At 46.2% G+C, this 13,862-nt stretch overlaps 1 protein-coding gene across 1 annotated transcript in view; it reads left to right on the plus strand.

The window, feature by feature from the left end:
• Positions 1 to 686: 686 nt before the first annotated feature.
• MAPKAPK2 (MAPK activated protein kinase 2) overlaps positions 687 to 13,862 on the plus strand; it is a 95,035-nt gene continuing 81,859 nt past the window's right edge. The window contains exon 1 of the mRNA XM_073587261.1: positions 687 to 1,231. Coding sequence (XP_073443362.1) covers positions 1,028 to 1,231 — 204 coding nt within the window. The 5' untranslated portion in view covers positions 687 to 1,027. The remainder of the gene's footprint in view (positions 1,232 to 13,862) is intronic.

The raw sequence follows: 13,862 nt of genomic DNA on the forward strand, positions 1-13,862 counted from the left end.
AACCAACAACTAACTCTCACTCTTCCCACTCTTTTATATCATCTCACTCCACCCGCCTCCCAGCACATCTCGTGTTACGAAGCAGGGTTCCACGAGGGGTGCTCTGCTAACCCCCAGCCTGAAGCTGTTAGGTGGCCCCACTGAACTATCCTGTGTGTGGGATGCAGGTGTTGGAGCGTGGTCAGAAGTTCCCACCTTACCTGGATGGTGGGGCACCACACCTTAGGAGAAGGTGCAGTACCTGTGTGGCGACTGAAGCCTCAGGGGCGCCACATATGTGTGTGGGGAGGGGCTGCATTATAGTGTGTGTCAAGGACCATGAGGAGTGCACTGTACTATATGCAATCTGCATTATACTGTATTGAGGACTATCTGTTCCCATCATTCTTCCTCAGTCGGTGTAAAGAAAAAGTGCTGAATGACTTAATTATTGTCTATCACGCTCAATTAACGGCCTGATCTCTGCACCTCTAAATACAATCAAAATATTTCTGTGATGTGGGAAATGTGAGCATTTGGGGCCCCACTTTAAACTTTTGCCCAGGGCACCACTTTCTCTAAAGCCGGCCCAGCCCAAGAGACATTCCTTGTGTCACGTAATTATTGTGTTTCAAAGACTTCCATGTGTTTTACAGCTGCGGACCCCACCTCTAACGTGACCGCTTTAAAAATAGCAGTCGCCCTTTTAAGAGCGGCGGCCGCAGTCGAGTACGAGGCTGTGACGTCACAGTGGAAGTGATCCGGCATCGGAACTAGAAGTCGGTGCGGAGCGGACTTCAGAGCTCTCGGCTCCGTCTGTAGTGAGAAGGATCAGAGGGCCCTTTCCCCACTCGTGTGCAGGGGCCCAGGTTATTGTCGGGGCCCTCGCTTGATCTTCTCCTACGATCTACATGTACCGATCGTTGTATTAGGCGGTCACTAGATACGGGCCGGTGTGTGGGACGTGTTTTCCCCGGCAGTTCTGGTGGAAGGTTACATCAGGTTCAGCCATACCGTATTCTGTGGTGGAAGAGCGCACGGATCCAAGATGATGAACCCCGGGCACCCCTTCCTCAATCCCCCGCCACAGCAGCCGCCGCAGCCGGCGCCACAGTATAAGTCTGCGCTCCTCATAAAGAAGAACGCCATCACTGATGACTACAAGGTCACTAACCAGGTTCTGGGACTGGGCATCAACGGCAAAGTCCTGGAGATCTTCAGCAAGAAGACTGGGGAGAAGTTTGCTTTGAAGGTAAATGTGAAGGTGGGGCAGGACCTGGTGACAATAGGGAGCAGATGGCATGTGGTCATTCATGTCATCTCTCTAATGCTGGGATGTCAGGAGAAGAGCGCTGGTGGTGTGCAGTGTATGGTTACTTATGTCTCATGTGACATCTAGAGCCATGGTCGAGTAAGACCAGTATCAGTGGTGGTGTGGGGCCCAGAATCATGATCAACCAGGACCAAAGTGTCATTTATGGTGAGCTAATCTCCACAGTTGTGGCGGTAGTGCGAGATCTAGATTTATTGTGACCCAGGGTCGGTGGTGACAAGGTGAGATCCAGATTCATGGTGACCCAAGGTCGCTGGATGTGGTGAGATCCAGATTTGTGGTGACCCAGGGTTGTATGTGGCGGCACGGTGAGATACAGATTTGTGGTGACCCAGGGTTGTATGTGGCGGCCGGGTAAGATCCAGATTCGTGGTGACCCAGAGTCGTATGTGGCGGCAGTGGATGAGGGGGCATCATAAGATCCAGTTTTATGGTGACCCAGGAGGCAGGGTGAGATCCAGCTTAGTAGTGGATGTGGTGGCAGGGTGAGATCTAGATTCATGGTGACCCAGGGTTGGTGGATGTGGTGGCAGGGGGGGGATCCAGTTTTATGGTGACCCAGGGTCGTATATGGTGGCAGGGTGAGGTCCAGATTCGTGGTGACCCAGGGTCGGGGGAGGTGTTGGCAAGGTGAGATCTAGATTCATGGTGACCCAAGGTTGCTGGATGTGGTGAGATCCAGATTTGTGGTGACCCAGGGTCGTATGTGGCGGCAGGGTGAGATCCAGATTTGTGATGACCCAGGGTCGCATGTGGCGGCAGGGTGAGATCCAGATTTGTGATGACCCAGGGTCGCATGTGGCGGCAGGGTGAGATCCAGACTTGTGGTGACCCAGGGTCGTATGTGGCGGCAGGGTGAGATCCAGACTTGTGGTGACCCAGGGTCGTATGTGGCGGCAGGGTGAGATCCAGATTTGTGGTGACCCAGGGTCGTATGTGGCGGCAGGGTGAGATCCAGATTTGTGGTGACCCAGGGTCGTATGTGGCGGCAGGGTGAGATCCAGATTTGTGGTGGCTTGGTGAGATGCAGATTTGTGGTGACCCAGGGTCATATGTGGTGGCTTGGTGAGATCCAGATTTGTGGTGACCCAGGGTCATATGTGGCGGCAGGGTGAGATCCAGATTTGTGGTGACCCAGGGTCATATGTGGCGGCAGGGTGAGATCCAGATTTGTGGTGACCCAGGGTCGTATGTGGCGGCAGGGTGAGATCCAGATTTGTGGTGGCTTGGTGAGATCCAGATTTGTGGTGACCCAGGGTCATATGTGGTGGCTTGGTGAGATCCAGATTTGTGGTGACCCAGGGTCATATGTGGCGGCAGGGTGAGATCCAGATTTGTGGTGACCCAGGGTCATATGTGGCGGCAGGGTGAGATCCAGATTTGTGGTGACCCAGGGTCATATGTGGCGGCAGGGTGAGATCCAGATTTGTGGTGACCCAGGGTCATATGTGGCGGGAAGGGTGAGATCCAGATTCATGGTGACCCAGGGTCATTGTTTGTGGTGGCAGGGTGAGACCCAGAGTTAGGCTGTGTGCACACGATGCAGATCCGCAGCGGATTTTACCGCGCAGAAACGTTGCATATCCGCATTGTGATGTACAGTAGCCTTAAAATGAATGAAAAAAAAAACACTGTGCAGACGCTGCAGATTTTTCCGTGCGGTTTTCCTGCAGTACAAAATCCGCAGCATGTTACTACTTTTGTGCGGTTTAACATCTCCCCTGTCACCAAATCCGCAGGGAGAAAACTGCACGAAAACCGCAGGAAAAATGGAAGAAATCTGCAGGAAAAATGCAGGTCATTTGACTTGCGGATTTCTTCCATTCTGCGTGGAAAAATCCGCAGGACTAAAAAGTCCGTCTGCACTCAGCCTTGTGGTGACCCAGTGTTAGTGGATGAGGCGGCATCATTAGATCCAGTTTTATGGTTACCCAGGGTCAGTGTATAAGGCGGCAGGGTGAGATCCAGATTCATGGTGGACCAGGGTCAGTATCTTTGGTGTCATCAAAGCTTCGGGGCTATGGGGACACATGTATCGGTAACATTACAGATTTACTTGGTCCATGGTCTATGATCTTTCTTGGGAATAGCTGGTCCAGAGTGACAGTGGATTTGGACAGGTCCTGTACAGGTATGCAGATGTACGTAAATCTCGGCCCAAGCATGGGCAGCCCTTTTGTCTCTGAACCCACAGGAGTTTGGGTTGGATTGGGACTGTACATTGCGGACAGTGCTCGGAACGAGATTCACAGACATCTGCTTGCGCCCCTAAGGCTGTGTGCACACGCTGCGGAAAAGGTGCGGATTCATCCGCGCGGATTTTGTACAATCCGCAGATGGCAAACCGCAGGAGAAACATGTCAATTCTTTCTGCGGATTGAAAACCGCAGATAATCCGCGCGGAAAATTCCGCACCGTCTGCACTGCGGTTTTTGATTCCCATAGGGAATCATTGTACTGTACACCGCAGCAAAAACTGCTGCGGGTCCGCAGCGGCCAAAACCGCTGCGGAACCGCAGCAAAATCCGCAGCGTGTGCACACAGCCTAATAGTAGCAGGCGCTCCTTTCTGGGCCGGCCCAGGTCTCTTGTGAGCAGGTATTATGGGGAGATCCTCCAGATTAAGGAGGGGATCGTACTGGTCCAGCATCATTGGTGGTTGCTGGAGACCATGACAATGGCCCTGGCCTGATGGTAAGCTCCAGATGGTGGTCATAGGATCTCATGGCCTGGGCTAACATGAGCTGCTGGCAGGAGCTTGGTGTGGTCTATGCACCGTTCATAAATTTATGAAGTTTCGTCTTTAGAGAAATAATGTCCGTTGCAATGTCGTAAAGAGAAGGAAGCTCTTGCACAGGGCTGAGACTTTCTGGAGACGTACACCAGTGGGTTGCTGCGTTCTTTTAATAACCTTTTTAGGATGGGCCAATATGGTGTGATGATGGGAGATGTGGCTTTGTGTTAGGATGTGGCTTTGCTTAGGAGAAGTTCACAAGTGTTTGACAAGTTCAGAGAAAGCTTGACAGCTGCTCGACCCAATCAGTGCTGTGTGTGTGTGTGGACAGAGGCAGTGCCAGGGACACCTGTCACGGATATTGGAGCACGTGAAGCGTTGAGCGTTTCCACTGGCTGACTGTTTCCTTATTTAGCCTGTAATAGTAAGATGAGATGGAGCGCTGTCGCTAGCAATGTGCTGCCTGCGTTGACTGTGAATCCGGCACGTCATTATGTATGTGTGTAGTGGACTGCATGTAGAAAGTGATTTGATTTGAGGGTTTTTTTCTTATACTGTCCACATGGGGCCGGACCTCTATAACATGAGTGATCACCTTGTCTTGTGCCTCAGGTCTTTTTCTATCTGTGGTTATCCATCAACCAGGCAGCATTTTGTTATTGCTGCAGTTCAGATGGGGAGGACCTGTCACAGATATTTGCTGCAGTCAAAATGCAGATTCACCATGCCGGGAAGTGACGTGATTCACCTGCAGACTGTGTGTAAACTGATGGTAGTACATGTCTTACTCCATGGATGGTTTACTTGCTCCTGACTTGGTGAATTCTGCATTACACAATTCGGAGGAATCTTCTTTGACCTCTGTGTTATGGTATTCCTCCTAGAAATGTATTGACGTTGGGGTGTTAGGATTTGTCCCTGTAGAGTGCGACTGACTGGCTAAGATCATTGTGTAGGCACATACCCTCAAGTTGGGACACAATTTTGAATTAATTCACATACTTCTAAGCGGAACAGCTCAATGGTGTAGGAAAAGATGGCCTGATATTTCAGTAGGGAGGTCCTTTGTCCAGTCTACTATGTACAGTGCCTACAAGTAGTATTCAACCCCCTGCAGATTTAGCAGGTTTGATAAGATGCAAATAAGTTAGAACCTTCAAACTTCACACAAGAGCAGGATTTATTAACAGATGCATAAATCTTACAAACCAAAAAGTTATGTTGCTCAGTTAAATTTTAATAAATTTTAAACATAAAAGTGTGGGTCAATTATTATTCAACCCCTAAGTTTAATATTTTGTGGAATAACCCTTGTTTGCAATTACAGCTAATAATCGTCTTTTATAAGACCTGATCAGGCCGGCACAGGTCTCTGGAGTTATTGTGGCCCACTCCTCCATGCAGATCTTCTCCAAGATATCTAGGTTCTTTGGGTGTCTCATGTGGACTTTAATCTTGAGCTCCTTCCACAAGTTTTCAATTGGGTTAAGGTCAGGAGACTGACTAGGCCACTCCAACACCTTGATTTTTTCCCTCTTGAACCAGGCCTTGGTTTTCTTGGCTGTGTGCTTTGGGTCGTTGTCTTATTGGAAGATGAAATGACGACCCATCTTAAGATCCTTGATGGAGGAGCGGAGGTTCTTGGCCAAAATCTCCAGGTAGGTCGTGCTATCCATCTTCCCATGGATGCGGACCAGATGGCCAGGCCCCTTGGCTGAGAAACAGCCCCACAGCATGATGCTGCCACCACCATGCTTGACTGTAGGGATGGTATTCTTGGGGTCGTATGCAGTGCCATCCAGTCTCCAAACGTCACGTGTGTGGTTGGCATCAAAGATCTCGATCTTGGTCTCATCAGACCAGAGAACCTTGAACCAGTCTGTCTCAGAGTCCTCCAAGTGATCATGAGCAAACTGTAGACGAGCCTTGACATGACGCTTTGAAAGTAAAGGTACCTTACGGGCTCGTATGGAACGGAGACCATTGCGGTGGAGTACGTTACTTATGGTATTGACTGAAACCAATGTCCCCACTGCCATGAGATCTTCCCGGAGCTCCTTCCTTGTTGTCCTTGGGTTAGCCTTGACTCTTCGGACAAGCCTGGCCTCGGCACGGGAGGAAACTTTCAAAGGCTGTCCAGGCCGTGGAAGGCTAACAGTAGTTCCATAAGCCTTCCACTTCCGGATGATGCTCCCAACAGTGGAGACAGGTAGGCCCAACTCCTTGGAAAGGGTTTTGTACCCCTTGCCAGCCTTGTGACCCTCCACGATCTTGTCTCTGATGGCCTTGGAATGCTCCTTTGTCTTTCCCATGTTGACCATGTATGAGTGCTGTTCACAAGTTTGGGGAGGGTCTTAAATAGTCAGAAAAGGCTGGAAAAAGAGATAATTAATCCAAACATGTGAAGCTCATTGTTCTTTGTGCCTGGAATACTTCTTAATACTTTAGGGGAACCAAACAGAATTCTGGTGGTTTGAGGGGTTGAATAATAAATGACCCTCTGAATAAACTTTTCACAATTAAAAAAAAAAATTAAACAAAGAAATAACATTCTTTTTTGCTGCAGTGCATTTCACACTTCCAGGCTGATCTACAGTCCAAATGTCACAATGCCAAGTTAATTCCGAATGTGTAAACCTGCTAAATCTGCAGGGGGTTGAATACTACTTGTAGGCACTGTATGTGCCAAAGATATTGGAATGGACACCAAGGAAGACTATTAGAGGAAATGTGTTTAGCTGCCCACAGCTTTCCTGTTTTTCGCAAGAATAGTCTGGACTCCACTGAGTCTTCTTTCAGAAATGGAGTTGTCCTGATGGGGAATGTTAGAAGATCTAAATAGTCTATGGGTTAAAGATGGTGTACAGTTGTAATTCTCAAGCATTAGATAACCCTAAAATAAAAATGCTTTGGAAAAGGGAATCTATAACCCCCCCCCCCCCCCCCCCCACATGGAAGTAGTAGTATGTTTTGGTTCTTGTCCCCCATCTTTAAAAAAATAATAAAAAAAATAAAAATATACAATACCATTCAAAAGTTTGGGGTCACCCAGACAATTTTGTGTTTTCCATGAAAACCCATACTCTTATTAATCAAATGAGTTGCCAAATGAATGAATTTAAAATCTTGTCCAGACATTGGCAAGGTTCGAAAAAAAGATTATTTGAAATAATAATTTTGCTTTCGTCAAAGAATGTTCCCTTTGCAGCAATTACAGCATTGCAGACCTTTGGCATTCTAGCAGTTAATTTGCTGAGGTAATCTGGAGAAATTTCACCCCATGCTTCCAGAAGCCCCTCCCACAAGTTGGTTTGGCTTGATGGGCACTTTTTGCGTACCATACGGTCAAGCTGCTCCCACAACAGCTCAATGGGGTTGAGATCTGGTGACTGCACTGGCCACTCCATTACACATAGAATACCAACTGCCTGCTTCTTCCCTAAATAGTCCTTGCATAATTCTGAGGTGTGCTTTGGGTCATTGTCCTGTTGTAGGATGAAATTGGCTCCAATAAAGCGCCGTCCACAGGGTATGGCATTGCAAAATGGAGTGATGGCCTTCCTTATTCAAAATCCCTTTTAACTTGTACAAATCTTCCACTTTACCAGCCCCAAAGCAACCCCACACCATCACATTACCTCCACCATTTCAGTTGTTCTGCATCTCACAAATGTTCTTCTGTGTGATCCAAACACCTCAAACTGGATTCATCTGTCCAAAAACACTTTTTACCAATCTCCCTCTGTCCAATGTCTATGTTCTTTTGCCCATATTAATCTTTTCCTTTTATTAGCCAGTGTCAGATATGGCTTTTTGTTTGCCACTCTGCCCTGAAGGCCAGCATCCCGGAGTCGCCTCTTCACTGTAGACGTTGACACTGGCATGGAATAGCCTTCAATTCTAAGAAAAAAGAATAGTCTGTCGAGTTTCACATGAAAGTTCTTTTTATCTGGCTATTTTGAGAGTTTAATGGAACCAACAAATGTAATGCTCCAGATTCTCAACTAGCTCAAAGGAAGGTCAGGTTTATAGCTTCTCTAATCAGCCAAACTGTTTTCAGCTGTGCTGACATACTTGCACAAGTGCACAAGGGTTTTCAAGGGTATTCTATCCATCCATTAGCCTTCTTACACAGCTAGCAAACACAAAGTACCATAAGAACACTGAAGTGATGGTTGTTGGAAATGGCCTTTATACACCTATGATGATATTGCAGTACAATCCAGACGTTTGCAGCTAGAATAGTCATTTACCACGTTAAATGATTCAGAAAAACACTTTACATTGTTAATGTTGGCTTCAATGGAAAAAAAACTATGCTTTTCTTTCAAAAATACTGAAATTTCTAAGTGACCCTAAACTTTTGAACAGAGAGAGAGATATTTTTTTTTTTTTTTTTATTTGAAGGACGCCGAAATCGCACGTCAGATCTCGCATGAACTATTCAAATTAAAAATCTTTACTGATATAAATTTGTGTAATTCATAGAGCCCAAAATGATGTGTCACATATCAGTGGCAACCTAGATCTTCTTACCACTGAGGGTTTGACTACAACTTTATACTCTAGTGTTAAGGATGATTTGTGGATCCATTTTTCTTGAATTTCATCGCTGCAACTCATGTGACTCAGTAGTGTGTATGGTCCCTGCGTTACTATATGTGCACTCCTGACATTGAGAGTATGTTCCTGATAAGACGCTGGATGGTGTTCTGATTGATCGCCTCTCAGACCTGAATCTGGTCATTAGTGATCTCCTGGACAGGCTGTGGTGCTGCTTAACGTCTTCGAATGCACTGACACAGAATGTCCCAGAGGTTTTTAGTCTGGCATAGGTCTGGGTAACTTGAGGTTCTGTCAATGTCATGAGTGCTTAATCATACAGGTGCTGCCTATATGCTCTGGCCACATGAGGCTAGATAGTGTCTGGCAACGCGAGGACCTTAGGGTCCACTCAAGTGTAAACATTAACAATGACTAGAAGGATTTTATCTCCTTACCTAAGAGCAGTCGTGGTACTGTTTGTTATGACATGGACGTTTGTGCCACTTTTTTTTTTTTTTTTTTTTTTTTGAGATGTTCCTCCAGCACCAAACTGATCATGCTATGTAATGTGATGGGCAGCATACCGTTCACCACATCTCCAGAGTCAGATCTGTCATGTGCTCAGTGTGAACCTGCTGTCGTCAGTGGGCTGCCAATGGTAAACCTACCAACTTTGGTGTGCTCTGGAGAATGCCAATCAAGCTGCTTGGCTGTTGGTGTAAGTCCCACTGTATTTTGTTGGGCCCTCATGCCACCTTCATTGACCTTGTTTCTGGTCAGAAAGCTGCACTTTATTAGCAACTATAACTCATTCTGTAGCGCAGGGGAGCCGATAACTATCCTGCTGCTGGGTTAATGCCCCTCTGCAACCCTGTCCTGCTTTCGTTGTGTAACCCACCGAGGCCTGTCATCTGCTCCTTGTTCTTGAGACACTGCCGAGAGACACTGTGAAGCTTCTTGTGAAGACCCTTTTGTAGCTGTACCATCATGTAGGAACTTGACTGCCTGTGCACCCTGAATGGACTGCAGGTACTGCCCCATGCTACCAGCAGTGACAAGGCCACTAGCAAAAATGCAAAACCTAAAAAAGTCAATGAGTAGTGATAAGGAAAGAGTAATGGAGAGGAAAAGAAACAAATTAAATGGATCCACATTCTCTTATGTTTCCTAATTGGTCACATTGATCCTGCGAGGCACTTATAGCTGCTAGGTTTGTAGGAGCCTGTTGGTAAGGGGTAACTTTCATTGGTCTTATGAACTTGTTAGAATGCATATGATCAGTGGTATATTGGGTAATAGTGTTTATTCTTGATGGTTATTTAAGGGGTCTTCTCAAGGTTGACTGGTACCCCACTGTGATAGGAGAGCTACAAATACAGATGTGGTTGTAATGAGACACAGTACATCTCTGCTGTACAACCCCCCCCCCCCCCCCCCATATACACACACACTTTCACGCCTGTGAGATGGAAGCTGGCGCACTAAGAGAAGCGCTGCCCCTGCGTTGGGCCGCGCTGCCCCATGCTCAAACACAGCTCTGTTGTAATATCAGGAGAGCAGACCGTCAGTAATTATATTTGTAATGCACCCTTTAATTTAAAATAAGCTCTGGAGGCAGATTCTTGGGGATTTGTATTCAACCTATAGATCTCAAAAATCATTTGCATATTTATAAAGACCATGAACCATTGAAGTATATTTAGCTCTTACATTTTATATGCTTTCTATCTACTCCCTTCAATATCAGGATGCAGTTTAAATACAATTGTTTCCTTTGCTGTATAAGTGTGACCTCTACTGGCCTTTAGAATAAGTTAGGTTCATACTTGTGGGCCAAAGGAACTATTAGTAGATTCCGTTGCAAGTTCAGCTAAGTTTGCTGGAATAAAAGGCACATCATGCTGCATTTTTTTCCATTAAAATGATGCTTCCCAATGTAGTAAATGGGGTCTATTTGGTGCTGTTTGTATCAGTCACAGTATGGGTGTGTTTTTGTACAAGTTCTGTTTCCAGTGTGAAAAATAGAGATCTTGTGATTTTCTTACTGGGGCCTTTTTAGACTCTGTAACTTCCTGTTTCAGGAAAGAACACATGTACATAGACCCTGACTCTACCTTTTGTATTGAAGTATGGAATGAGCCTGTGCAAAGGTCATTGTGAAGGGAGGGGGGAGCAGGGTCACCTGTGACATCTGACCTTTGCACTTTAAACACAGCTGGTAACAGGATCTCGCCTTCACAATAGGCAGTGTCACATAGCCTGTTGTGATTGGTGGATCCTGTGTTATCAGCTCCTGATAAGGAGCCTGCTGCTGAAAAACGTTTCTTAAAGGACAGGAAGTTAGTCTATGAAAATTGCAAGATTACTAACTTTTTTTTTTTTAAAAAAAAAAAAAAAAAAAAAAAATTGTGATTAAAAAAACATGTAACACAAACCTTATTTAAACTATTCTGATTGCTTCCCGTTAATTTAATTCAGGTTATAGCACAATATAGATAATGTGTATGTATCTAGTTTTTCTTTCCCAAAGATTAAAATTGATGTCTGAGAGTATTGGAGAAAGCTGTTAATCTGTGTCTGGACATCTCTGAATATCACATACATGGAGGCATTCTTTAATGGATACATTGACACACATGGGCAGCCATATATACACATTGTATGGGTCCACTCTCTAGGGTAGCCGCTCTGAACACAAAGCCACAGGGTTTTTTCTATATCACACACGAAAAATTATTTATTTCCATTGGCTGCACAGTACAACAAAACAATATGCATAAATCCCTAGCCTCGTCCAGACGCTAAGTAAACTACACAGGTCCTGGCTCTTCGGGCACGACTGAGTCAATATCAGTTCAGTCACACAACAGCTATGGTCCATACCAACCATTGATTCTTGCAGTTTGGTGCACACGGCCTGCGCAGTCTCTTCTCAGATTCTGGCCTGTCTCTCTGTCTCTCTCCAGCTCCAAAACAAATCCACTCTGCTCAGCTTCCCCAGCTGACTGACCAGTGAACACATGGCCTGGTTCTAGTCATAGCTATCCAGTTGCACCCAATCAGAACCTGTAGTGCTAGGCTTTAGCCCTGGCTTATCTGTCTTTGCTACAACATGTGCACACATAAGCAAGGCAATATATTTGTTTATGGAGTTACCTGGTGACTGTCAGAAATGGCTTCCACTTTCTGCCTGACTGCACTGTACCAATTCTAAAGTTTGGTGGAGGGATAATGCTATTGGGTTATCGGGGGTCATCCTAGGCCCTTTGGTTCCAGTAAAGGAAAAATGCAAAGCTGTTTTGGATAACTACATGCTTCGATCTTTGTTGGAACAGTTTGGGGAAGGCCATTCCCTATTCTGTGACTGTCCCTATATACAAAGCAAGATCGATAAAGGATGAAGGTTGGGTGGGCTTGGTGTGGAATAATGCTCAGACCCTAGTCCTATAAAACGACTTTGTGGGTAACTTGAATGGAGATGGTGAGCCAGGTTCTTGGACATCTCCAAAATCTTCTAGAAAGCCTTCCCAAAGAATAGGGGCTGTTATAGAAAAGACCAGCTCCGTGATACCTATGGATTTAGTATGGTATTCCTCCTGGAAATGTTAAGAATACATGAACAACTAAACACCCAGCACCAGCCGTGTTTGCTGGCCGCGTCAGTATGTGTGGACAGTACAATGTATGGTCCAAGTGATACATTGATGTAGCTAATATCACCTTTCTAATGCCTGACAATCATATATATTTTTTTTTTTTTCAATTTACTGTGATCATGTGATCTATTTTTCCTTTTGTGTGATGTCATAGTCCTGGCTGATTTCTTGTAGTTTCCCCTCCTTTTCTTTCCTTATGTTGTGTCTGAAGTGCAGAATAATGAAAATAAAAAGTAGAAAATTCCCAGTTCAGTTTTCATGTTGTGATCTACGGTTTCCTGCATCGTTTGCGTTTCACTACAAGAATGATTTGTATCCTTCAGTCCAGGAAAGTGTTGCGTTTTAATGGAATTGCCAGATAATCTGTATTTGTGGTGGCGTGGACGTGTGTATTCAGCTAAGGGTGGTTTCACATTAGCGCTTTTTAAGCGCACGCACGGCCGGGGGTAGCTCCGCCCCCGAGCCGGCTCTCTGCCCGGCGTGCCCGCCCCTTGCTTGTAGCGCCGCCTCCTAGCGCACAGCGGCGCCTGCGATCGGCGCACCCTATCTTTAGCATAGGGTGCGCAGATCGTGCGCAGGCCGTGCGCTAGTTGCGCTTTGACCTGCGCTGCGCACTTTTGACGGTGCGCCGTGCGCGCCAAAATCCGAAAAGTTTGATTTTGGCGCGCACGGCGCACCGTCAAAAGTGCGCAGCGCAGGTCAAAGCGCAACTAGCGCACGGCCTGCACACGATCTGCCCACCCTATGCTAAAGATAGGGTGCGCCGATCACAGGCGCCGCTGTGCGCTAGGAGGCGGCGCTACAAGCAAGGGGCGGGCACGCCGGGCAGAGAGCCGGCTCGGGGGCGGAGCTACCCCCGGCCGTGCGTGCGCTTAAAAAGCTCTAATGTGAAACCACCCTTAGTCTCCAGTAATCGTGCTTTTTATTCATTTTTGAGGATATTTCAGGAATATATATCTCTGCAGTGGCCAACCAGGTCTTGGGACTTCACTTTTATGGAAGCTACAAAAACTGCGCAGCCTAGACACCCTTCAGGGTATGTGCACACGTTGCGGATTCGTGTTTGGAATCTTCCGCGTCGAATCTGCTGTTGGCAGAATCTGCAGGTAAAAATCTGCGCGGTTTTTGTGCGAACTGGGCATGCGCTTCTACACCTGCGGATTCCTATAATGGGTGTAAAAAACGCTGCGGAATCCGCACAAAGAATTGACAAGCTGCAGAAAATAAATCGCTGCGTTTCCGCAGCATGTGCACAGCGTGTTTTTTATTCCATAGGAAAACATTGTACTGTAATCTCTTGCGCATCTGCAGGGGCAAATCCGTTGTGGATCCGCACAGCAATCCGCAACGTGTGCACATACCCTCATTGTTTCTATGGTCGCGCCTGCTTGTGGCCTGTGCTAGAAGCAGATATTCCCTCCTTTCTTATTAGAGGAATAAGAAATGCACCAATACTATAAAAAAAAAAAAAAAAAGTTAGAAAACTTCAGAATTTCTAGGAGCATTGTTTGCTTGATTTTAAAGTTCTTTTTTTTTTTTTTTTCTGTCCAATTTTGTTAACTCTATTCAACAATGAAGAAAACTAGTTTTCTCTCGAGCGAAAGACACTGGCAAAA

Source organism: Dendrobates tinctorius, unplaced genomic scaffold (genome assembly GCF_039654945.1).
Source record: "Dendrobates tinctorius isolate UK_male_01 unplaced genomic scaffold, ASM3965494v1 ptg000098l, whole genome shotgun sequence".
Lineage (NCBI taxonomy): Eukaryota > Metazoa > Chordata > Amphibia > Anura > Dendrobatidae > Dendrobates > Dendrobates tinctorius.